At 37.4% G+C, this 24,239-nt stretch overlaps 3 protein-coding genes across 6 annotated transcripts in view; 2 read left to right on the top strand and 1 right to left on the bottom strand.

Annotated features, from left to right (window-relative positions):
* The window catches only part of LOC126756283 (toll-like receptor 9), a 39,953-nt gene that overhangs the window by 2,703 nt on the left and 13,011 nt on the right, over window positions 1–24,239 (bottom strand). Inside the window, exons 2-4 of the mRNA XM_050469235.1 lie at window positions 630–1,122; window positions 368–563; window positions 11–296 (exon numbers count right to left, since the gene is read on the bottom strand). Of these exons, the coding sequence (XP_050325192.1) occupies window positions 11–296; window positions 368–563; window positions 630–1,122 (975 nt within the window). The remainder of the gene's footprint in view (window positions 1–10; window positions 297–367; window positions 564–629; window positions 1,123–24,239) is intronic.
* Window positions 3,913–7,623, top strand: LOC126756293 (lysozyme). The gene is made up of 4 exons (XM_050469251.1): window positions 3,913–4,571; window positions 4,716–4,804; window positions 4,933–4,996; window positions 7,049–7,623. The coding sequence occupies exons 1-4, from the start codon at window positions 4,421–4,423 to the stop codon at window positions 7,180–7,182; spliced, it is 438 nt and encodes a 145-aa protein (XP_050325208.1). The 5' UTR covers window positions 3,913–4,420; the 3' UTR covers window positions 7,183–7,623.
* Window positions 9,299–13,159, top strand: LOC126756291 (lysozyme c-1-like). Of its 4 annotated transcripts, XM_050469250.1 has the most exons (5): window positions 9,300–9,787; window positions 12,011–12,168; window positions 12,236–12,388; window positions 12,470–12,618; window positions 12,697–13,159. In XM_050469250.1, exons 2-5 carry the CDS (start codon window positions 12,021–12,023, stop codon window positions 12,700–12,702), a joined length of 456 nt encoding a protein of 151 aa, XP_050325207.1. In that variant the 5' UTR covers window positions 9,300–9,787; window positions 12,011–12,020; the 3' UTR covers window positions 12,703–13,159. The 4 variants fall into 4 exon arrangements, with proteins under 4 accessions (XP_050325205.1, XP_050325204.1, XP_050325207.1 ...); XM_050469248.1 differs by lacking the exon at window positions 12,697–13,159 and having other exon boundaries at window positions 9,299–9,456; window positions 12,470–12,690; XM_050469247.1 differs by lacking the exon at window positions 12,697–13,159 and having other exon boundaries at window positions 9,299–9,787; window positions 12,470–12,690.

Here is a 24,239-nt window from a genome sequence, read left to right as displayed (position 1 = left end):
TAAAACTTACCGTAAGTTATAGCAAGCGGTTAGTGCCTTCAGGCTTGTTGGATAATCTCCCAGACGGTTGCCACCCAATTTCAATACTTCCAATTTCCTTAAATTCATAAAGGTACGTTGTGATATGCTGGATATTTGGTTATTGCTCAGCTCAAGATAGACGAGATTAGACAGTCCCGCAAAATCTGAAGTGCCCAAAGCTTTGATTTTGTTATTGGACAAATCTAAGCGCTCGAGTGCTGTTAGTGTGGATATCGAATTCCATGGAACACTTAAGAGCGCGTTTGCTGGTAGTCCTGCAAGGTGAAGGGATTTTATATAATCATAGTTAAATAGAAAGTAGAAGAAATAATAGATGGGTACTTACCTAAGGCTTGTAGAGGTCCTTTTATGCCCAAAAACGCCGATTTATGGACGCGCTTTATTTCGCCGGATGAAATTACCAAACCATACAGCGATATGCCTTCGAAAATCTTCGCATCACTCAAGAAGGTGACATTCCTCAAGGAACAATCCAGCAGCGAGATGGTATAGGGTGAAACCCTCAAATTGCTCGCAAGCACCTGTAGTAATTACAAATGTACAAATCTTGAGTCCGCTGAAATTTACAAAATATGCGCTCCTCTTACCGTTAATCCATGCAAATCGCCGGTACAGCGCAGTGTATGCGGCAGGTCACAACCGCATTCCAGGCTTCGCGAGCTCGTAACGTTCGGACACTTCCACTCTACACTTGGATCGTAAACGGGTATGGCGGATATTTCTCCCGCCTTTCGTCGCTTCGGCAAGCTCTTGTTGAACAGCTTTCCTGTCGTCTTTATGGCTGGCGGTGGATGCGGTATCATAGACGCCGGCGTGGGCTTCAAGGATGGAGCGCCACCAGCTAACATTATGGCATTGGACATGTCATCAGTGTTGCTGTGGTTCGCCATTGTTCTAGCGGGTGTCATATATGGGGAACTCTTCGTTAGCAGTGTGATTGTTGTTAGTGATGATGTCGGGTACATGGCTGGCGTGACGGTGGTTGTTGCTGTATCGACACGCAAATTATGCAAATCATTGCCCAACGCCGCACTGATTGAAGCGATGAAGATTAAAGTGAGCAATTGCTGTGAATGTGGGCTGGAATGGAATGAAGAAAAGAAAGCGTGGATGCATAAACATTAAAATACTTCCTTATTATATACATACTTATGTATGTGACTAATAACAAGGCATCATTAAGAGCGCATGTGACGCCGCAGTGACAAATAATTCATTCTGATGTGTGTATGTGTGTATGTTTGTGCCGCTTTTCTGGCGTGTGAACTCAATTACCGTAATCATAACAAATTTAGTCACATTTTGATTCAGTCACACATTTCTGAACTCATTTCTTCAACTAAGAAAATTATGTTAAACTAAAATGACTTGCTAAGTGTTTATTATGTCAGTAATAAGCTAGATAAGCTGGCGTCTATTAGCTTGTTAGCTCGAGTTTCCACACACACACATAATTTGTAATGATGATATGCATGTTCTTGGGAAATTCCGTATCTCACTCGAGTCTCCGAAATTTAGGCAATAATATTCGGCACAGAGTGAGGCTACCTGAGATCATATTTCACTTTACTATGTGTGCCTACGACTCGGTGTTGGCTGAAGGGACCGTAACATAATATAATGATCGAGCTCTGCTCGAGATAAAAATACCAAAAGTCTAGCAGGCTTGGATTTATTCATTCATTCATAGAATGTTCCTCCAGAAAAAACAAAATTGCTTGAATTTAGCGTAGAAATATGAACCAATCAAGCATACGTGTGCAATGGTAGTCGAAGCTGCGAAATATTTGTTTTACTACATTTTTCCATTCTCAATTTAGTCTTCCATTTCAGTAGTTTTACTTTCTAACTCAAATATTTCTAAACACTTATTAATAGAGATGAATGTCTATCCAACTGTGTTGCTTTCATTTTACCTTTGAACGATTTTTTTTTAATATTGAATCAATGACATGACATTTCAATATATAGAACGTATACAGGGTTTGTCCGGAAAAACTAGGACTGAGTCGATTTAAAAAAATGTATTGAACCAATCGTTACAATTCTTTAAAAACTTATAAAATAGGTTATTTCTGCGTCGATGCAGCGCTGCCGCCGCGATTTCCAAGCATTGAAAGCGTCACGGAAGGCATTCTCCGGAATTGCCTTGAGAGCCGAGGTGCATGCTGCTTGAATCCCCGCTGTCGTCTCGATGTGCTTACCTTTCATCGGTCTGTTCACGCAAGGAAACAAAAAAGTCCGCTGTAGGGCGGCTGCGAAAGCATTGGGACGCCGGCCTTGGTTAGGTAGCTGTTCACAAGAAAGGCGGTGTGAGCCATGGCGTTGTCGTGGTGCTACTTCCAATCGGCTGCAATGTCTCGTCGAACCCGATTGACCCTTCGTTTGAGTCTCTTGAGGAATTTCACGTAAAACTTGGCGTTGATGGTTTGTCCAGGAGGAACAAATTTATGGTGGGCGATGCCTTTGATGTCAAGAAATACAATGAGCATCGTTTTCACTTTGGATTTGCTCATTCTTCCCTTTTTTGGTCTTCACCAACGACATCTTCCCGGTCCTCCAAAAAGGCCTGGTGCTACCAAAACACACCACTTTTTGCTAAAACAACATCTGAGTAAACCTGCTTGATCATATCAAACGTCTCAGTCGCAGATTTACCGAGTTTCACACAGAATTTAATCGCGTACCTCTGTTTTAACGAACGCTGCATTTTCGGCAGGAACGTGTCGCACGAAAATGTTTGTCCTGACTCTCTAGGTGCTCGAAGACAACTGACCATCTGCTCGTTTCTTAGCTAGGAGCGCCCTCTACCGAATCCAGTCGGTGCGCTCCGAAAAGTAGAGTCGCGGCGGAAGAAAATCAATCCTATTACTTTCCGGAGAAACCCTGTATGAATAGTGAAGATATATGTGCGTTTAAGACGTAGAAATTCTCATGATTTTCCATTGCATTATGGTTTTTGGGTCAAGACGGAAAACGTCAACAATTTGACACATAAAAACAGAATGATTGTCAGATGCATAACAAACAGGCAAAATAGCTGCATTAGATGCAAACCAATTTGCCAATTAGTGACATTAAACCTGTCCTGACGGAAACTAGTCTCCATTATGCCGCATATTTTTTTACTTAGAAAGCTAATTTGTGTTAAAAAACAGTTTTTCTTGAAGAAATACGATCTGTCTTTACCATGGTTGATGCTATAACTGAGCAACTAATATTAGTCGAATCTTCAGAAGGTCGTCAGTCGTGTCTGCTTGGAATTCCTAAGCATTATGAATTGTTTATGTCTTTAGTGAGACCATCAATTGAATTAGACGTAGGTTTATCGAGGGTAAATGCTCTCTTCTCAAATGTTCCACATAACCCCAAAGTTTGTTCGTGCCGCTATTTTCACGCTTCGTTGTTCCAGTGTTAAGGCGAAAACGAAAGTGAGTCTCTAGTGACTTCGAGAACACATACAATTGAAAGTTAAGTTCTTCTAAGCCCCATGCACTCGCGTGTGTCTATTATTTAATTCATAACTTTATCGCTGCCATCACGTCCATTCAAATCCAATTATGTTTATTTTTACCGCCTTCGATGTCGTCGTGCGTCGTGATTACTGTCTGCGATCGTACCGTACCGAGGCACAGAGCTCGACAGCTGCTGAAGAAGTTGACTTTATGCTAATGATTCAGAGCAGTGCCAGAACACGAAACGAGCATTGATTAGTTGAAACGGTTGCATGCACGAAAAGTGGCAAATTATGTGGCGATACCGGCGGAGCATCGCAGCATTGCGAAAAGTGGAAAATTGACAATTGCCACAGCATGCGCGGCATATCCCGCGACGGAGCTGACACTGTGACGCTGTGACGCTGCAGTGCGCAGTGGTCCGGCCCCCGAGGCTTTAAAAACCTTAATTCCTCTGGCTGTGCGACAGTAGTGCGGTAACACTGAAGCGTGGAGCTTTAACTGTGGAAGCTGTGGAAAGTGAACGCATACATTCGCAATCCTTTAGCGCGGCCTAGATGCATAGCAAGGTGATCGCAATCCTTACACACATCCTCAAGGCTATACGCAGTCCAAGCGCATATTTGCAAAGCACCGTATATTAGGGAACGCAAATATCACCTAGAAGTGTTTATATAAGTGCATGTGCAACAACAACTCGCGTGCATTTCCAGGAATTAAAGAATTAATTAACCTGTCGCTATTTTAGTCTGACCACAAGCATCGCAATAAATTCATAGTGTCGACATCGCATAATTATTTTGATTTTAAATTACAATTATTGGCGCACACACACACAAACGTGGAAATTATTTTTAAACGGTTCCGGGAACCGCCCGTCTTATCAGCCTTTAATACACATTTCACAATACGGAAAATACAAAATGCGCTTCAAATCGAAAATAGCGATTTTGAGTCTATCGGTGGTGTTGAGCTGCTGCCTGTGGACGCACAGTGAAGCAAAAATGCTGACGCGATGCCAACTGGCCAAGGAATTGTTGGCTCACGATTTCCCAAGAAGCTATCTCTCGAATTGTGAGTATTTGAATTTAGGCCAACAACTTTTTTGTTTAGTGTTGTGATTTAAATTTATAATATAAAATCATAAAATGATTTATCGACATCCTTTTTCGATTAAAATGGTAAATAAATATTGAAGTTTGATTTCTTGTTTGTTAGGGGTGTGCCTGGTGGAGAATGAAAGCGGCCGAAGTACTTCAAAAGTTATGCAATTAGCTAATCACAGCGTGAGCTATGGACTTTTTCAGGTTAGTTGAATTACTCTAAAGCTCTTCAATTTATCTGTGCTAGGAGTTCCGTTCGTTTCACAAACCATCTGCTAGTGAAATAGTTAGAATAACACATATTTTCTTCTTTTTATTTCTCTATTTTTTAGATAAACAATAAAAATTGGTGTCGAAAAGGTCGAAAGGGTGGAATATGCAATATAAAATGTGAAGGTAAGTTATTTATGCTATGAATTATAACAATTTGTCAGTATCTACAACTTGAGACTTATATCTAGAGAAGCCTCAGAAACGTTTTTGGACGGTGATTTTACAAAAGGATCACTCACTTGCTCTCCCTTAGTTCGCCAGACAATAAAATCTTTATATGACAGGATAATCTCTCTTTATTTGTTAGAAAGCATTATCCTCACTCAATACTCAATATCAGCTATTTAGAGAGGTGGTAAGATTATTGAGTTCTAAAGTGAGCGTAAGTCAAAACTAAGTTGTTCAAATTTAAATTAGTTGCGTTGAGAAGTATTCACTTTTAACTAGAATTTTATTAACAAAATACGAGATGAAGATAGATCCTAAGCTCACATAAATGCCATCTCAAGCATATAAAGGCCCGTTCCGTTTGGGCTTTAAGTCAAAGTACTGTCTACAGTTTTTATAAAGGAATTATTGTACAGGAATTAGTCGCCAGGGAATTAAACTTCCAGATTTTTAACTTTTTGATGATTTTCAATATTAATCGAGCCCGCCTCACTCTCAATAAAACTAACTGAAATATTCCGTATACTTCACAATATGCTACGTATACAATTGACGGTGAACTATTTCACACACAACATACTTTCACCGTTATCTACATTTCTAGCAAATAATTTGCGGCAAGAAAGTGTCGCAAGCTTTAATTATCATTCCTCTAATTTGTTTAACATATTTACATGTATTTGTGAATGCAACGAACGTTCTTGCCAGACTTCGAACGTGCCTGTTGATGAAGCTGACGCAAATCAGTGTTTTCCACTCTATCGTTATTTTCATGAATATTTATATGCCCTTTACATGGTATAAACTGGCCAAAAGTTAGTAACACTCAACAGGAAACGTCAAGGACCCTGTACAGTATATATATAAATGATCAACTTGACGAGATGAGTCTATGTTTTAGCCATCCCATAGCTGCTCACTTTGGGACAACTAATCCATCAAAACCAAGATTCTGTATGGAAACTACTTTTCTTAGCGAAAGCCTGAAAAATTGTTCACACGTGATTTCTGCATAAGATATTCAGCTCAAGCCGGTCAAACTTAGTTTCTACATCTGCAGTCTTCTTGACATATAGAAAGCTGTCAATAATGGCAGCTGTCAGGCGATATACTGAACAAAAGCATCTCTTTAAGGGTACATGGGTTTCCTCGGATAAAACTTGCTTTTTTCAACAATGTTTTTCTCATATAACAATTGAAACATTGTCTATTAGATTTTTTTAGTCTTACAAACATCACTATCCGTATTAACAAAGAATTCCGGTGACTCCTCGGAAAAAGATGCGCCCGCGTTGAAAGGATAACTTCTTACAGGATTATCTAAAGTGAAAAAATACGTGTTTAGTTAAAACCTTAACTCAGAACTTGGACGAAGGGAAAATAAACAGAAAATTTAATATTTTTAATTATATTTGCGGACATTAAAAAAAAAATCGCGACATTTTTCAAATAGTTGTAATCGAAAAAAAATATTTTGTTTAAGTCCATAAAGAATTGTATCTAAAAATTTCATGAAGATCGGTTTAGTAGACAACAAAAACACAGTTTCGAGAAAAACACATTTAAAGACGGCACACTTAGCCTAACTAGCCTCGAGCTTACAAGTTCTCAAGGCTCTATCTCCGAAACTATTACGCGCTTCAACTTGAAAATTTGGGACTTTATTCCATAGGTATTACAGAATTTAATAACACAATAAAAAAAAATAGATTTTTTGAAGCCCGTGAACCCATGTAACCTCTTAAGTACACCAATTTTAAACTTAAATTTCGTTATTTATTGTTGGAAATAAAAACACTGCTTGTAAGCTTCGAAAAATGCATGAAAATCGTACACCTATCTGCCATAAATAAACATGTCATTAAGATTGCCTTATCTCACCAATATAGAGACACAAGTGTTTTAATTTCAATTATTAAACTCTCTTAATGACTATACGAACACAATTATATATTGTAATTCAGTTCCAATTAATTGTTGCTTGATTTGTTTATATCTTTTCTATAGATTTTTTGAACGATGAAATCTCCGACGATTCCCGTTGTGCCATGCAAATTTTCAACAGGCACGGCTTTCAGGCTTGGCCCGGTTGGGTCAATAAGTGCCGTGGGCGTACGCTGCCCGATGTCTCCAGATGCTGAGTATATATCCTGCATCTAACTGCCGCTATAAGTATCTGTTGCTGCTGAAGGAAGTTAGAACTCGCCACTGGTGGCTCTTGCGAAAAGCTGCTGCTTAGCGGCTATACAAGGACCTTTAAGGCGCGAATCGGAGTGCATGCGACTACGTAGTATAAACATAAATATATAATGAGAAATAATGACTTTTTATACAAACAAACGATTTACCCTTAAGCTTCACATGGCATACAAATCAAGCACATCAATTGTTTTCGAATTTGCGTGGAAGAAGCGCTTACAAATTTACACATACTAACATACATACATATGTATGTACGTAAATAGTAATTATGCTAAGGAAAAATATTAAATTATTATTAAGTTTTATAAATTCGATTTTAAGTAGCGAAAATTGGCTCAATAAATTATATCACAAATACATACATACATACACATCTATAATTTTTTGTTTTTTATTTGTTAGAGAAAGAGCAACACTGTGCGATATTACCAAAGAGTTTTGATAATGTCAGTTGAACGTAGCTCAAAAATTAATTTTAATTACTTTTGATTTTTATCTTAAATGCCCTCAACCAAAATTAAAAAAAAAAATATATATATATATACTATAGATAATATGTATAATATCAAGAAGGTGAGCTAAACACAGACATTTATGAAAATAAAACAGTCGAATATATACAAATATGCGCTGAACACTTCGCTCCACGCTCATTGGTATGCAGAGGAGTCCTCAACTTACAATTTCCGCTTTAGTGCATTTATTGTTTTTGTTTTGCAAATATGGCAGTTTCTTATCATTGTGGTTGATAAGATGAGTATTGAGACGATAAAAACACTTTATCACAGCGAGGTATTTGAGCAATCTCTTGAAACATGCAACGCTGATAAACAAAACTTTAAAGTCAATATGTAAACACACACACACATACACATGTATGTACATACAAGTTTTTCTTAAAATTTTAAGCAATTGACTTGCTTACACATACACACGCACTTCATTCGTCATTTGCATGAATTTCGGCGTTTTCGCGTCACTTATGTTTTGAAAACACATTTCAGGAACAAACTTTACTTCGAAACAGCTGTCACCCACGCTCGAAATAGCTGCCATTAACATACAATATATACAAGTTTATTTGTATATACTCTAAGTGTGTGCACGGCTCATCGGTAGTTTGAGAGAGCGTTTTGAATACAAAATGCTTTAAAAGTTGTGCTTAGCCACAGTCTAATGAGAAATAATATGCTAATTATACTCGAATCATGGCAGTGGGCTTCTTGCGTTACCCTACAACCGGTCTAATAATATAATAACTAGAATGTATGTGTTTCGGTGGATGGTAATATGACTTTTCTCAAATTTCCAAGGCATGTTTACACCTTTTGCTTCCAGTTTTATATCCTCGAAGAAGTCGTATGAATCGTTTTATGAATCGTATGAAAGGACCGGAAGATTAAAGGAGGACAAGAAAAAACGATTTGGTACAAAAGATTCTTTACAAGAACTTTGCCCGATCGGTTGGATGCTTTATTTTTGCGATCTGAAAAATTTCTTTGGAACTTCATGAAGATATCTCATCAAATAAAATGGATTTCAGTACAAGCACTAAATTCCGATCGTTCAGTATGTATGGCAGCTATATGCTATAATGGTCCGATATTGGTTATTCCGACAATTGAGTAGTTTCATAGAGACGAAATGATGAGGGCAAAATTTCAGAACGAAGTCTCCAGAGTTGAGAGACTAGTTCGTATACATATATAGAGACGTGCGGAATGATGAACGGGCGGACATGGCTAAATCGACTTAGCAAGTCACGCTGATCATTTATACGTATACTTTATAAGGTCGGTGTTACAAACATCGTGGGAAACTTAATATTATCCTGTTCAAGGCATACAAAGGGTTTTCAGCACCCTTCTATATGTAAGTTTCGACTATAGCGTGCTTCGGCAGTGTCCTATGCCAGCAGGAATTAATGAACGAACATACACACAAATACACACAGTTACCAATACACCTTCTGGCGCTTGTCGCTCACATTGTAAACAGAACAGTGTGTTCAACATAAAGAACACAACAAAAACAAAAGACCAAAACATGTTCCATTCACGGTTTAGTTACCGCTTTGGGATCATTAAGCGCACATCGCTTTAGTTAGCCGCACGATCGGTTCGTCGCTTGTCGCTATCTTCAGAGGCACTTTTGTTGTTGGCTTTGTTGCGCGCGCACAAAGCAAAACTAATTAAAAGTGAACACGAAACCATGTAAACAACAATAACAAACAACAACTAATTAATAAATCATCTTCGAATTCAAAGTAACAGCTAAATAATCGCATCTAATCAAAAGTCGCGATTCGCAAAGTGCAACAACAATTATATTGACATACATATGCAAATATTATTTTGTAAATATTTTGACGGAATTTCGCCGAAAATTGTGTTATTGTAGTTGCCACGCGTTTAAGTGTTAAGTCGAAATCGTGCTTTATATTTAGAATAAGCACTCTGTGTTAAGCCAGCGCTCACCTGTTGCCTCTGTGTGTGTACGTGTGTGTATCGGGCCACACGTGAGATTATCGAGCGGCTTTATTAAGTAAGCACTTTCACCTGTTCGCAGCTCGTAATATTATAAATAGTAAATATTACGTCTTACACACACACGCACACTCACACACTTGCATCCATTTAAACAATCACCAAATTACACACACACACACATGCAGATGCTCATTAGGAACAAGCCGGCGCAGAGAAATTAAAGATTAGCACTAATTAAAGATTGCACATAATTGCGTTTCGCTCGTCAAAGTGATTTGCCTGCTCGTTCTTCGGATTTACATGTATGTTCGCCTCGTTTGTTTTGGCTTACATTGGTGTTGTTGTTTGTGTTTGACCTTGAATTATTTTGTGTTTGATACTTGTGTCTTTGCTGATTTTCAGTTACATACAACCATGTACATATATTAATTTCGTTCCGATCAATTTGGGGTGGCCTATAAAACTTGTCAGTCTCCCATAGATTTCGTGATTTGCCTACATTAAGGTAAACAGCTGACATGTGGGGCTTCACAGCGCAAAGGTATTGTTCGGCAGCCGCCCTACTTAGCTTATATGTATGCACACATATGTACGAGACTGCGGCTTACGTGTAGTCTCGGCAGTGTGCAACAGTTAGTCATAAAGTGGGTGGGTTTTTAGCGTTAAATCCAGTTTCCGAGCGGAGTGCACTAATTAATTTTCCTATAAACTTCATTTTATCTACCGATTCTTTGGTATTTTCTTTAAATCTCACAGATTTGTGGTTGTTGTTATATGTAAAAGGCATGACTAACGGTCTGACTAAAATTGCTCAGCGAATTTGAGAGAAAACTGAGGAAACCGCAGTTGGCAGTCTTAAATCCGTTGCGATCGGATCCGCAGTATTTCTCGATCTAAAGACTACAGTGTAATTGAACAACCGATCAGGCGCAGAAGGCTCACCTCGGTCCTTGGTATCTAAATCAATATACTTATAACTCTACCTATGGGGGTATTCTAGTCTAGAGAGCATGAATTACTACATAATTTATTTATTGGAATTAAAACACTACAGAAAAAAATAAATTATTTAAAAAATTGGCTGATAAAGTGAGGGCCTCAATAAACTGGCACGTGACCATTAACACGATGTCAACCGAGAACCCAAAAACAAAAATATTATAGAACGCATTTACAGTTTCGCGAGCTGCTCGAACTAGTTTGGATGCCGGGTCAGGAAAATACTACCTATATTTCCAAAAATAATTTGAATTTTAAGAAGCCTCTTGTAGACATATTCTTGCATAGTTAAGGTATTACGTGGGTTTCCTCGGGTAAAAACAGTCTTTTATAACATTTTTTCTCATATAAAAAATTAAATATTTTATTAGTTCTTTTTTTAATGTTACAAACATACACTATTTACAAAGAAATTGTGAAATTTTTGTAAAATAAATATTTTAAACTCGGCCACTGAAAAAACAGATGCTCCCGCGTTGGCAGGATGACTTCTTACAGGATCCTCTAAAGTGAAAAAATACATGTTTTAGTTAAAACCTTAACTTAGAACTTGGACGAAGAAAAAAAAACATAAAATTGAATATTTGGCAGACATTTAAAAAAAAAAATTAAAATTTCAGTGAAAATTTCGCAACTTCTTTTTTTCAAATATTAGCTATCGAAAAAAATCCTTCGTCCAAGTCTTTCATAATTTTTTCTCAAAAACCTGTGTACAAGTTTATATATAATTGGTTGAATAGTTCTCGAGAAATCTCGCCAACCGGGTTCAAAAACACAGTTTCGAAAAAACGCGTTTAAAAGCGGCATCTGAAAATAATATTGTGTGGATTTCCTAAAATTGTTTACTCTCGGCAAGATATTGCTAAAATTATTCAGAGAATTCGCCGCTTAATTTTTTAATTTTTTTTTTTTTTGTGAAGAGTAGTAAAGTTCATATGTTCGTTTGTGTCAAGTTCTTAAGTTTGACAGTCTAAATTATTTTTCCCAATTTATTGAGATAAGCTTGTATATATTTTTAAGAGAGATATAGAAGTGAATGTTTCTAGCTATGTAATTTTAGACATAGTGAAACATATTTTGCGAAAGTTAGTAAGAGAGCATAGAACATTTCTTGTTACCAGCTGATTTTTATTTTTGGTGCTGCAGCCACCAATTGAAACCGACTTGAGGTCCCTAAACCACAGATAAATAAATAGATAATATAAAATTTCTGCCCCAATCATCTACAGTTATCTCTAACAGTATTATTGTGCCTTATGTCATACAATATTCCTTACAGAGACTTAAAAATGGCTCGCCTTACTTTCCTGTTAGCCACACTGCTGCTAAGCTGTCTTCTGCTGAACACTAGTGTGGATGCTAAAGAATACATGCGTTGCCAGTTGGCGCGAGAGCTTTTGCTAAAATACGGTATCAACAAAACGTTTCTCTCCAACTGTAAGTACCATTATTGAGAAACAAGAAATACAATTATATTTCATAGAAATATTTTCCGCCGCGACAGGGATTTGCTTGATCGAGCACGAGAGCAAGAGGAACACCCAAGTTGTGAAACGAAATCCTAACGGCAGCGCCACTTACGGACTCTTTCAGATAAGCAGCAAGGAATGGTGTCGCGTTAGTCGCAAAGGTGGCCTTTGCGATAAGAAATGTGAAGGTAAGCCGGCTGCTCACATACATACATACTTTCAATACTCGCCGTGAACTTGACTAATTTTGAGTTTGAACTCAAACACAGACTTCCTTGATGACAACATTGACGACGATGTGGTGTGTGCGAAGCGAATATTCGAACGTGATGGCTTCAAAAATTGGCCCGGCTGGAGTGCCTCGTGCCGCAACACCCAGAACCTGCCGAACCTCGGCCTGGCGTGCAACATACAGACAGTGAGACCGACCCGATCATTGAGACTTAATCAGAAATCTAATTATTATATTATTGTATGAAATTTTAATATTAACTAGGTGTAAACGATAGTGGAATGGGGTGGAGGGTAGTGGCATTTTGTAACTACGAAACAGCAAAATGCTACACACACATGTACATATGTGCGTCACATTTTGAGTGCCTTCATAGTGGGCATCCACACATACCATTGGCAACGCTACTTACTGAATAAAATTACACATATGTGACCTGGTCTACGAAAAGGGGGCTTAGGTGTCAAAAAAATCAATTTTCACATCAACACAATTTTCTATCCGAAAGAAAAAAACAGTTATTTCCCAGAAAACTAGTTTTCGCACGTTAGCTCCCTTTTCCCTTTTCGTAGACCAGGTCACATATATAAATATTGAAAAAAGGAAGAAAGGATGAAATAATTTTTCTCGAAACAATATTAAGAAATCAAATACATATGTACAAGTATAGTGTCTGAAAAATTTGTTAAAGTCTACTTATTAAAAATACAATAATTTGCTATTGAGATTCTTTTATGGTGTGAACTTAGTAACTCTAGGAATTCTGGTATTGTTAAAAGTGATAACGTGATCTTTTGAATTTCGTTCCAAAATTTAAAAATTATATATTTTTATACTCTGAATACAGTATTTTAAGGTTGAGACGAAGTCCATGTCCGATTGTTGGTATATATTTTGTTGTTGTAGTAGAAGAAAGCATTCCTGAAGTAATTTCCAGGCATGGTGCCGACTTGACAGTCCTTGGCCGGATAAAAATATGGGTCCGTTCCGGTTACAAACCGAACAAAATCCAGATTGAAATCGCTTTTTACCTTTAATGCTATAATTCCCAGGTGCGTGGAGGGTATTCTAGCTTCGCAACCGAAATCTATTGTGTTACTTTTGTTTTACTTAACTAAAAGCAGACAAGTCAACGAATAATTCTGGCATATATTGAGCCAGGGGTACTCAAATGGAAATTTTATTATTTAAAATTACAAAATTAAATTTTGTTTAAATTCTAATTCAGTTCTACTACAAGACATAAAATATAATATATGTATGTCTAATGCAGTTCCAAAATAATAAAGTTCCTCTGAAGGCCGAAAGTGTTGCGGAGCAAACTTCAAATTTCTCTGTTTGAACTTCTGCCGCCGAAAAGCGCCTCCAAGCAAATCGGAAACATTAAATATGTTTCTTTTCCACATAAGTAGATATGTATATACATATATACGTATATAAAGAATTTTTTAGTATATAGTTACTAAGGCTTATCAATACAATTCATAATTAGCAAGTTGTGGAAGTTCAGAGAAGTCGAAATAATGAGTCGGACAAAGAAGGCAAGAAATAGTTACTGCAGTGATTTCACTTTTCGGAATATCATTCGTTAACAGACCTACTACTCCACTGTTGTTGTTATTGCTCTTAGTTTAGTAAAAAGCGGCGATAATTGGCCATAATGAAGCCAAAGCCACCGACAAGCGAAGAGCAAAGGAATCGGTGAGAAAACAAAAGTTGTTAAAAGTGGCATTTTATTTGCGTTATCGAATATGTTTATATATATTTAAGTATAATTGAACATATTATATATATGTAAGTAGTATATAAAGCAAATTTTCAAAAATATTTGAAAAACGTAAAAATAAAAAAAAGTATTTAACGGGTTACATGGGTTTACGGGTTTCAAAAAACCGATTTTTTTTTTTATTTTCAAGTTGATCCGCGTAATAGTTTCGGAGATAGAGGCTTGAGAACTTATGCGCTCGAGGCTAGCTAGGCTAAGTGCGCGGTCTTTAGACGCGTTTTTCTCGAAACTGTGTTTTTGAAGTCGGTTGGAAAGATTTCTCGAGAACTACTCAAATGATTATACATGAAATTGCACACAGGTCTTTGAGATAGAATTCTTTAATACTTGGATGAAGGATTTTTTTCGATTAAAATTATTTGAAAAAAAAAATGTCGCGAAATTTACCGAAATTTTCATTTTTTTTTTAATGTATGCCAGAAGTTAAATTTTTTTTTCTTCGTCCAAGTTCTAAATTAAGGTTTTAACTAAAACACGTATTTTTCACTTTAGATGATCGTGTAAGGAAGTATCCTGCCAGCGTCGCGCACCTTTTTTCCGAGGGGTCACCGAAAATGGCATTTAAAATATATTTTCCAAAAATTTCAGAATTTTTTTGTTAATAGAGTATGTTGTAACAACAAAAATTTTAGTAAAATATTTAATTTTTCATATGAGAAAAAAATTGTTGAAAAAAGAAGAAAACCATGTAACCGCTTAAAGTCAAAATTAAGGGCTCAAATTTTCATGCAATATTTTTTTTTTTCAACATGAGAAACAAAATGGTCATGAGTCCGCAAAGAAACAAAAAAAAAGTTGTAAATGAAACACCCTAATGAGTACAAATTATATTTCAAAACTCATTACTCATTATACTGACTTGAAAGTTATCAAAGAAGACCAGTAGATCTCGTCGCATTCACCACCTCATTCACTTCCTACCTTCATCTCTATAATTTTCATACAGTCTTGACCCAAAGCATTAGGTAATATGAAGAAGAGAGGCCCAAACTGTAACGATCTACATTTCAAAGCATTTTTTGAGCTTTCTTCATAAGAATTCATTTCCTATTTTGCTTGCGGGTAAAGCAACTTCGTGCGATCACCAACGCTTACACCTTTACAGTGCAAAATAAAACAAGCGAACGGCACATTATACAACAAGTAACCATAAATGTCAACCGTGGGCGTTCTCAACATGGCTCGAGGAACTCACACCTATTGGAACGAACAAGCGCAAACGCAAACGCAATCAAAGCGATCTGCGAAACAATGCAGAATACACCAAATATTTATACACATTAGTACATATATGTATACGAGTATATGTATGTATGCATTTGTGAATGTGCGTGCGTGAAATAAAAGTTTACTCTCAATTGCGTTTTATCTGTGCATGGGCGCAGGTTAGCTGTGGTGGCTGTTGGCTGTTGGCTGTCTGCCTACCTTCCTGCCGGCGCTGGCATGTTGGCTCCGCGGCCAGCTGACAGCCTACGGTCTTTGTCTGCTGTCTGGTGTCTGCCACCAATTTTCATTTCTGCCATGCCAACCGAAATAAAGCCGCAAAGTTGGTTGGCGCGCGCAATGAAAGAGCCATAAACAAAAACAAAAATAAATACGTTTTCAATTGGCTCGGCGATGTGGTTGACATGCATGGGCGTCGGTGCAGTGCGCGCAGAATCGACAAAGAAACGTCCGTCAAACGTCCTCGCAGGCGGCAAAAAGGCCAGAGTGTCAGCAGTCAATCTGCGTTTGCGCAGGAAAGCGAGCCGAAATGTATGCGTCTGCTACAAATACAACAACACATCAGATGCGAGTATATTTATATATATTTATGTACGCTTTCATTTCCATAAATTCGTAGTCTGCAACAAATCCACCAGTGAACATATAAATATCTATTTCACCTCTTTGGATTCGTGCTTTTGGCTCACAACAACTACCGAGGAGGGTGTTCCACGTATTTACGAGAATTCACACACATCTATGTCGTATGTATGAAGATATTTCCTGTTTGCAAGCAACGTTGCAACTGTGAATTTCGAATCATCCAGATGAGCCCAAGGAAAGTGCGAAGGCGTTCGTTGCTTTGTTCGCTGTGGTTTCGGTGAATCACCCACCGCAAATGCAAATTTTTATTGCTAAATTGTCATTTGTACTCGCGGGCGTTTTAAATGGCATGTAGAAATATAATATGGCTGCAGACCTGACTGGGATGCCTATGTGTAGGTTGGAATTGGGAATATTCGAGGGCAAAGGAAGTTGGGTGTGCGCTTTATCTCGCTTCGTATTATATACGGAGCAGTAAAGGTTAATTAAATAAAATATTGACGACATTGAGATCTTAAAGTAATAATGTTAATTAAATAAAGATTGGAGTACAGCTATAACAGTTTTATATCATTCTAAATAATAAAATCTAATAAGCTTATGATTAATAATCTCGATCAGATCGATCTCGGCAGAACAATGTTCGAAACGATCACGATGCGCATTGACTTGTACTTTCACTTTCGCAGAGGTTATGTCGAAGAACTCTGTTTTCAATGGAATATATTTTAAATAAAAATTAAAAATAAGTGTTTTTGTAAAAAAGTTTGCCATGAAGCTTTAAATACCTATAGGTATAACGTCTGTATATGCGTGAACTTGTACACATAAAGGATGATCCATTTCGACGTTCCCTATTTTTTTAAGTAAAAACACAGAATTTTCAATTTAATGGGGAAGATTATCTCTTTCAAATGATGCCCGTGGCTACGTCTCAGATTGTCCACCCGATACATTTTAGCGTCATCATTTTTGAAGAAATATGAACCAATGATTCCACCGCCCCACAAACCACGCCAAACCATTTTTGTTTTCTAGATGATATGGCAACCCTTAAATCTCTTCAAGTTGCTCTTCCTCCCAAACGCGGTAATTTTGCTTGTTTACATACCCATTGAGCCAGAAATTGGATTGATCGCTGAACAAATTTTGACTCGAAAACGTCTAATTTTCTTAGAACTTTTCTAGAGCCCATAGAGCAAAGCGATGCCGCTTGGAAAGGTCGCACGGCTTCAGTTCTTACGCAAACTGTATTTTGTATGCTTTAAATTTAATATCTCAGCGTAAAATGCGAAAAGTCGTTCCATAGGTCAGTCCAAGCTTCTGCAAGCAGCGCCGAATCGGCTCTCCACGGTCTTCGAGTACACTCTCAGCTTCGGCTGCTATATTTTCTTCACTGCGTGCTGAACGTGATCTATTAGGTCGAATATTATCCAATAATGAATGCTGAATCTCAAGATGGGTGATGGTATTGCGAATAATACGCTCATTAGGCCGATTATGTTGACCATATTTGTTAACGTTATTTACAGAACGTGAATTTTCGTGATAAATTTGAACGATTTGTAAACGTTGTTCAGGCGTAAGTAAGTCTTTCCATGATAAAATGCCAACCAATACTGACACCCTTCACGCGTGATCTGTCCGAAAGGGCTATTAAATAAAAAGGTACCTCTCCTTGGATTACTCGTTATATACCATAAAAACTAAACGATCGGAATCAAGTGCTTGTATGGAAAGCTTTGTCACTTGATGAGATATCTTGTCGAAATTTGGCATGAATTATTACCTAAGGCAACGCTACAATATACGCACAAATTGTTTAGATAGGACTACTATATCTTATAGCTGCCGTCCAAGCAAAATCAAGATAAGACTTTTTCCTTATTCAATAAGTTCAATTTGAATTGTATATTTTTTGTGTCAAAAAATGTGGTTGGAAGAAAATCGATTTTCATTGGTTGCAAACCGTTAAGTTTTCAGATTCAGTTTTACGTACATATAGTTGCTATGAGAAATGTACTTGTGAAGGGTACTAGCTACAGCACAGCCAAGGTGAAGGTTCTTTCGTATTTTTCTCGATTTTTGAATCGTTTTTTAAGACGAAAAACAAAACAATTTGTATTGGTATTAATTTCAAATAAAATTTTGTAAAATAATGTGTTTTCTTTCTTTAAGCTAAGAGTAATATAGTGTAATAAACGAGTTTAAAAAACATTAGATTTAAGAACGAAACCTCTTAAGATCTTAACACACTTTTCAAATGTTATATATACATATGTATGTTTGTACGTAGTTGAATGTATTTATATCTATATGTACAATTAAGTTTTTGTTCGCATTTTCAAACACAATTTTGTAACTTTTAAAGTTTATCCATAGTATTAATAGTATTAAGATTATAAAATATATGTACGCATCAATTTGTATAAGCTAATGTAAATATGTGTGCTGTGGACAACACACATGCACATTTTGTAATTTAGGCGCTTAAAAGCGAACATAACAAGATTGCTTGTTTGAACGTGTGTGGGACGCACACACGCCTTCGCAAAGTAAATTGTAACTGTAAGGTAGGCGAGAGCAATGAAGGCATTTGGTACATACAACAATGATAATCACGCAAATAGAGAAAACAAACGAAAAGTCTCTAATTGAGCAAAGATTAGGGAACGTCGGTACTAGACAGAAGTACAGTTATGAATCCATGTCTATAAAACTTAGTTTATCATGTCTCCAGTGTATCTACGTATTTTTGTGCAGCGAAGGCGTGCTGATGACTGACTACAAATGTGGCAACAGTTTCGATGGCGCTGCATGCGACTTCCAAAACACAAAAACAACAACGATGCTGCGAGGCTCCGCAACTGCAAAACAGATGGTATCGTTGCGATATGATAATGATGCCGCCGACGCCACAACTGTCGCAGCAAATGCTCAAAACCTTAATTTGCGTAGTTTCACTGCAACAACAACAAGAACCATTTGGTATGAGTGCATTTATATAGCTTTGCCGTTTTGGCGGCGAACTCACTTTAACTGGTTTTTCTTGACAGTTTTTTATATATTTAAGTACTTATGGCACATATATAGGAATGTATAAGTATATATGTATATAGTTGTTGCAAAATGTTTCGATGAACTTATTTGTAAATACCATAGAAGAGTAAAACATGTTGAACAGCTAAAATAGCGGTTAAATTGTAATTATATAAAATATTGAGCATCTTAAGCCTCAGGCGAGCGACAACCTGTGCTGCATGCCCCTCAGTGTTTGGTTTAGCGATTTTAAAAAGCCACGCATAGTTTTCAAGGCGTGTGGGGGTGTTAATGTTGTAAAGCAATAATCGTATTTGTTCCAAAAAGCTAATGCAATGGGACTTTACACAGATTATGTACCTACTAAAGCAAATACAAATATGATTCTCTAAATTTATTTATTATCATATATTTTTTAGATTATTTAATTTATTCCAACGCAGAATAACTCTTGCAACAGGTGCTACTTCGGACTGAGTAGGCAATTGGGAAGTAAAGTCCTCTCTCGACGAACAAAAACCAAAGTCACTCATCATCCCTATCCTGCTATATGGTGAAGAGCCATGGACGATGACAACATCAGATGAATCGACGTTGCGAGTTTCCGAGAGAACATATATGGTCCTTTGCTAGTCGCCCAAGGCGAATATCACATTCGATGGAACGATGAGCTGTAGGAGATATACGACGACATTGACATAGTTAAGCGAACTAAAAGACAGCGACTGGGTTGATTTGGTCATGCCGTTCGCATGGACGAAAACACTCCAGCTCTGAAAGTATTCGACGCAGTACCCGTCGGGGGAAGCAGAGGAAGAGGAAGACCGCCACTCCGTTGGAAAGACCAAGTAAAGAAGAACCTGACTTCGCTTGAAATCTCCAATTGGCGCCAAATTGCCAAAAGAAGAAACGACTGGCGCGCTGTTGTTAACTTGGCTATAACCGGTTATAAGCGGTGTCTACGCCAGTAAATAAGAAGAAGAAGCATATTTTAAAGCTATTTTTACCAAAATAAAATTTTTCTTGTTCCAAACAATGTTTTTCCAAATTGTAAATGATATTATAAATTGTGGAAAATTGTTTTTAAAAAAATAAATAAATTTTTATTTTATCCTTCAGAGAAGTTGGACAGCCGAGCGGTTACACTGGCTTTGAGCTCGGTGACTACGCGCTCAAAACGAGGCTTGGAATGCATGACCCCATTACCAATAGCTTTAAGCTTTCTCCATATTAGACTCTTATGGACACCCGGTCCCTATTTTATCCATTGGGAGTATAGTCGGTTTTCCGATGCCTGGTCGCGTTCTTGAGCCTACCTTTGGCCCACCAGTGAGCTCAGCAGGCAGTGACTTGTGCTACTGGTTGCGTTCTTGGACCTACCTTTGGAACGTTAAGAGGTCATCCGAGCTACTGACAGCAACTACAGCAAAGCTGGTCTCGCCATACTTATAGATGTCATCTCGTCATTTCCTACTTTATTGCACAGCTTTTATTAGACTGAGATTGAAACATCTCGATGAACACCGCCTTAATGAATTTGTGGGTACCTTATAACGCTTCGTCGTTTGATAAGGATCTGGTGATCCACCTTTTAAGAGTTTAAGGTTAACACAAAGGACGAATATCTGTCCAAGTGAGATTCATCGATTTTGGAACGACCTGACCACCTAACCAAACTTTATCTGTTTATAGACACGAAAATTTATAAAATTTGGTAAATTTTTTAGACTATTTTTAAGGGGCTATACCAGTGTGACGCATGACAAATGAGGCGATTTTCGTGAACTTTTTTAAGAGAAAGTACGCAACTGAATATTTCGAACTTCTTTGAACGTAATAAGGTACGTAAGGTAAAAATGTTAAAAAATAATGGAGTTATGGGCTGTCTTCGGAAGTGCTAAAAAAAAGTGTCCCAACTGCTGGCATTATTCCGGCCGAATGAGTGGCTGAAACAAAAAACCTTGAAAAGTTTATTAAACTTAAAGATATTTCCTATACAATGACCTACGATCTTTGAAAAATATCAAAAATTAACAAAATGGCGTAATTTTGAAAAAAAAAAATTGTTTTTTTAAGTAAAAAATGGTGGTTTTTAAATGCCAAATTGACAATTTTCAACCAATCAAAAAGATCGGAGGTCATTGTATTGTAAATGTATTTAAAAACACTCAGTTTTAATTTGAAGTTGAACGGTCAATTTCTCGTTGAGTTATGACGCCAGCAATTTTGAAAAATGTCGTTTCGAGAAAAACGCGTTTAAAGTTTCACATATATACATATGTATGTTTACACCTCCGAGCGGTCGCTTTTTAGAACGCTGCCATCCAAAAACTATTCAAGATACGACCTTCCCAATTTCACAGGATATTTATGGAAATATAAGCTTTCGAAAAAGCAAATAAAAATATTTTTTTGTTTTGAAAGTGTCACACTGGTGTAGCCCCTTAGACGAATTTTAAACATGTTCTCTAAATTGTAAAACGAAAGCTGTGGTATTGGTACTTTCACTTCAATGACATTTTAATATAGCGGAAATAAAAATAACTGTACCATCATAATAATGTTTGCACAAATATCAATTTTACTGAGGTATAATATCTAAGATAATAGATATATTATCAAATAAAAACCTTTTCCATACAAGGATTTTATTTTGATCATTCAGATTGCATAGCAGCTTTAAGTTATAGCGGTTCTGTAAAGACGGATCCCACAAACGAGCAGTTTATTATAGGGAAAAGGACGTCTGCAAATTCTAGATCAATATCTCAAAAATTTAGGACAGTTCGTACATATAAGGAAGACGGACATTCGGACGGACAAATCGACTAAGGTCGTCACTCTGATCATTTGTACTAATATAATTTACGAAGTCTCAGGTGTTTTCTTTTGGGAGTTGGTTGCAAACTTAATATACCCTGTTCAAGATATACTTACTCAGATTTAAATGTACCACATATTATCTGTACAATATATTGAATATGGTGTAAAAAACTTTATGCAAAAATATGTTCGTTGTTACATTTTATAGTATTACGCTCAAATGCAAAAGATTTGAATGAAATCCATTCTAAAACACACAGCTATGCTCTAGAAGTCACAAATAATTGTCTGCCTTCATTTTGTTCACATTTGGTTCAAAAGTGTTTATGGCACTCTGGCTCAAAGCATTGTAATGCATATGCATGACTCTGTGCATTTCCGTTGCACAAGTGCACTTCCGTTTCATATGCAATTCAACACTTTTGTGCCGCAATGACAACATATAACCCAACAATTTTGATGCTACCGTTTACTGTTTGTTGTTGCTGCTAAATAAATATTTGTATTGTGTGGCAGCTATAAATCAGAGCGTAACCAGCTTAAATGGTAGCAAGTGGTTCCGACAGACTGCATCCACTCACCCCACACATACACACACATTGACATAGATACAACGGCTCATTCCATAAATCATAACAGCTGCCCCCCATATAAGCAAGTAAGTGTGACAAATTTATGAAATCTACAAGGTACGCACACAAAAGCGCCTTCTGAGCAACTGAAGTGTGTGTGTAGCTCCACTGTTAAGCCCTGGGCGGATGTATAAAAGATTTGAATAATAATAAAAATTACCAAAAATTGATTTCTCTAATTGTTTGACGCTTCCTCTGGCAATTAATGTGCACAAACATACACACACTTGCTCATATGTATATACGCGGATAGCTCCGGAATATTGCATTATCGCGTCGTGCATTGACACCTTGGTCTTAAAATTTTATTGCGCATAAAATGTTTTCTATTCGTATAGAAGTTTCTAACAGCTCGCGCCCAACACCCATCCCTCCAATCGGTGCACCGACCTATTGACTGACGACTATCGACGATTGTCACGGTGCTTGCATGCACACTCTTCCTCCCTTGGCCACCTGTTTCATTTGGCTGGCGCGTTAGTTATTGTTGTTGTTGTTTTCGTATTTTCAGCAACAGTTTTTGAAACGTTTGAGTGCGCTTAATTTCCGGTTGCAGCGCCACGCTTTGTTACTACCAACAATGTTCTGTCATTTGTACTTATTTTGTATGTACTTTTGACTCTTTGAAAGTGTATTTGCTATACACTGGCATATTTATGTATGTAAATACAAACATCAGTTGTTGTTGTTTTTTTTAAATTGTTGTATTGTTTATTCATTTGACTGCTCTGTTTGTGGTTTATTGTTATAGCCAAGTGAATTGTGTACATGTAGAAGCTCCAACCGCATATGCGACACCAGAGCTCACTAATCAACAAGCGACCCTATAGGAACAATCACTAGTTGAGTACAACTTCGATGTTAACTTACTTAACACTATTCGAGTTGGTCTATGGTTCATGCTTTTACGTGAGATCTGTCAGTTTGAGCAACGATCTGGTTTAACGCTTGATTCTACTATCTCCTGGTCAAAGCGTCGACGCCAAGTTCTACGTGGAACTTCTCAAGAGACTCAAGCGTAGGGTCTATCGGGTCCGACAAGACATCGCAGCCGATTGTAAGTTGCACCACGACAACGCCACGGCTCATACCGCCTATCTTGTAACCACTTATATAACCAAGGCGGGCATCCCAACACTTCCGCAGCCGCCCTACAGCCCAGGTGTGGCCCCCTCGGTTTATTTTTGATTCCTTGCCTGAAAAGGCCGATGAAAGGCAAGCATTTTGAGACGACCGAGGGAATCCAAGCACCATGCATCTCTGCTCTCAAAGCTTTTTCGAGAATGCCTTCCGTGACTCCTTCAATGCTTGGAAATCGCGCTGGCAGCGCTCCATCGACGTAGAAGGAGCCTATTTTGAAAGTTTTTAGAGAATTGTAACGGTTGAGTCAATGCATTTTTTAAATCGACTCAGTCCTACTACTTTCCGATCAAACTCTGTAGATTTATAGAATTATTTATGCAGAATAATTACCACAGTTGTTTCATAGGTCCCAAGCAGTAACTAAAATATCCAAAATGACTATTTCAGTCGAAAGCATCGGAAAATTTACAAGAATAAAAACTTCCTTCTTGGATGACATCAAAATACTTACTACAAATGAGTTTATTAAAAATTAATCTCGGATAGAAAGGTCTCTTCAGCTTAAACATTCTGGTACTATAACAGCCCCTAGAACCTACAACGAAGGTACAAGTATAACCTCTAAAAAAACTTAT

Source organism: Bactrocera neohumeralis, chromosome 4, assembly GCF_024586455.1.
Source record: "Bactrocera neohumeralis isolate Rockhampton chromosome 4, APGP_CSIRO_Bneo_wtdbg2-racon-allhic-juicebox.fasta_v2, whole genome shotgun sequence".
Taxonomy (NCBI): domain Eukaryota; kingdom Metazoa; phylum Arthropoda; class Insecta; order Diptera; family Tephritidae; genus Bactrocera; species Bactrocera neohumeralis.
This window is presented reverse-complemented; position numbering and strand designations above follow the sequence as displayed.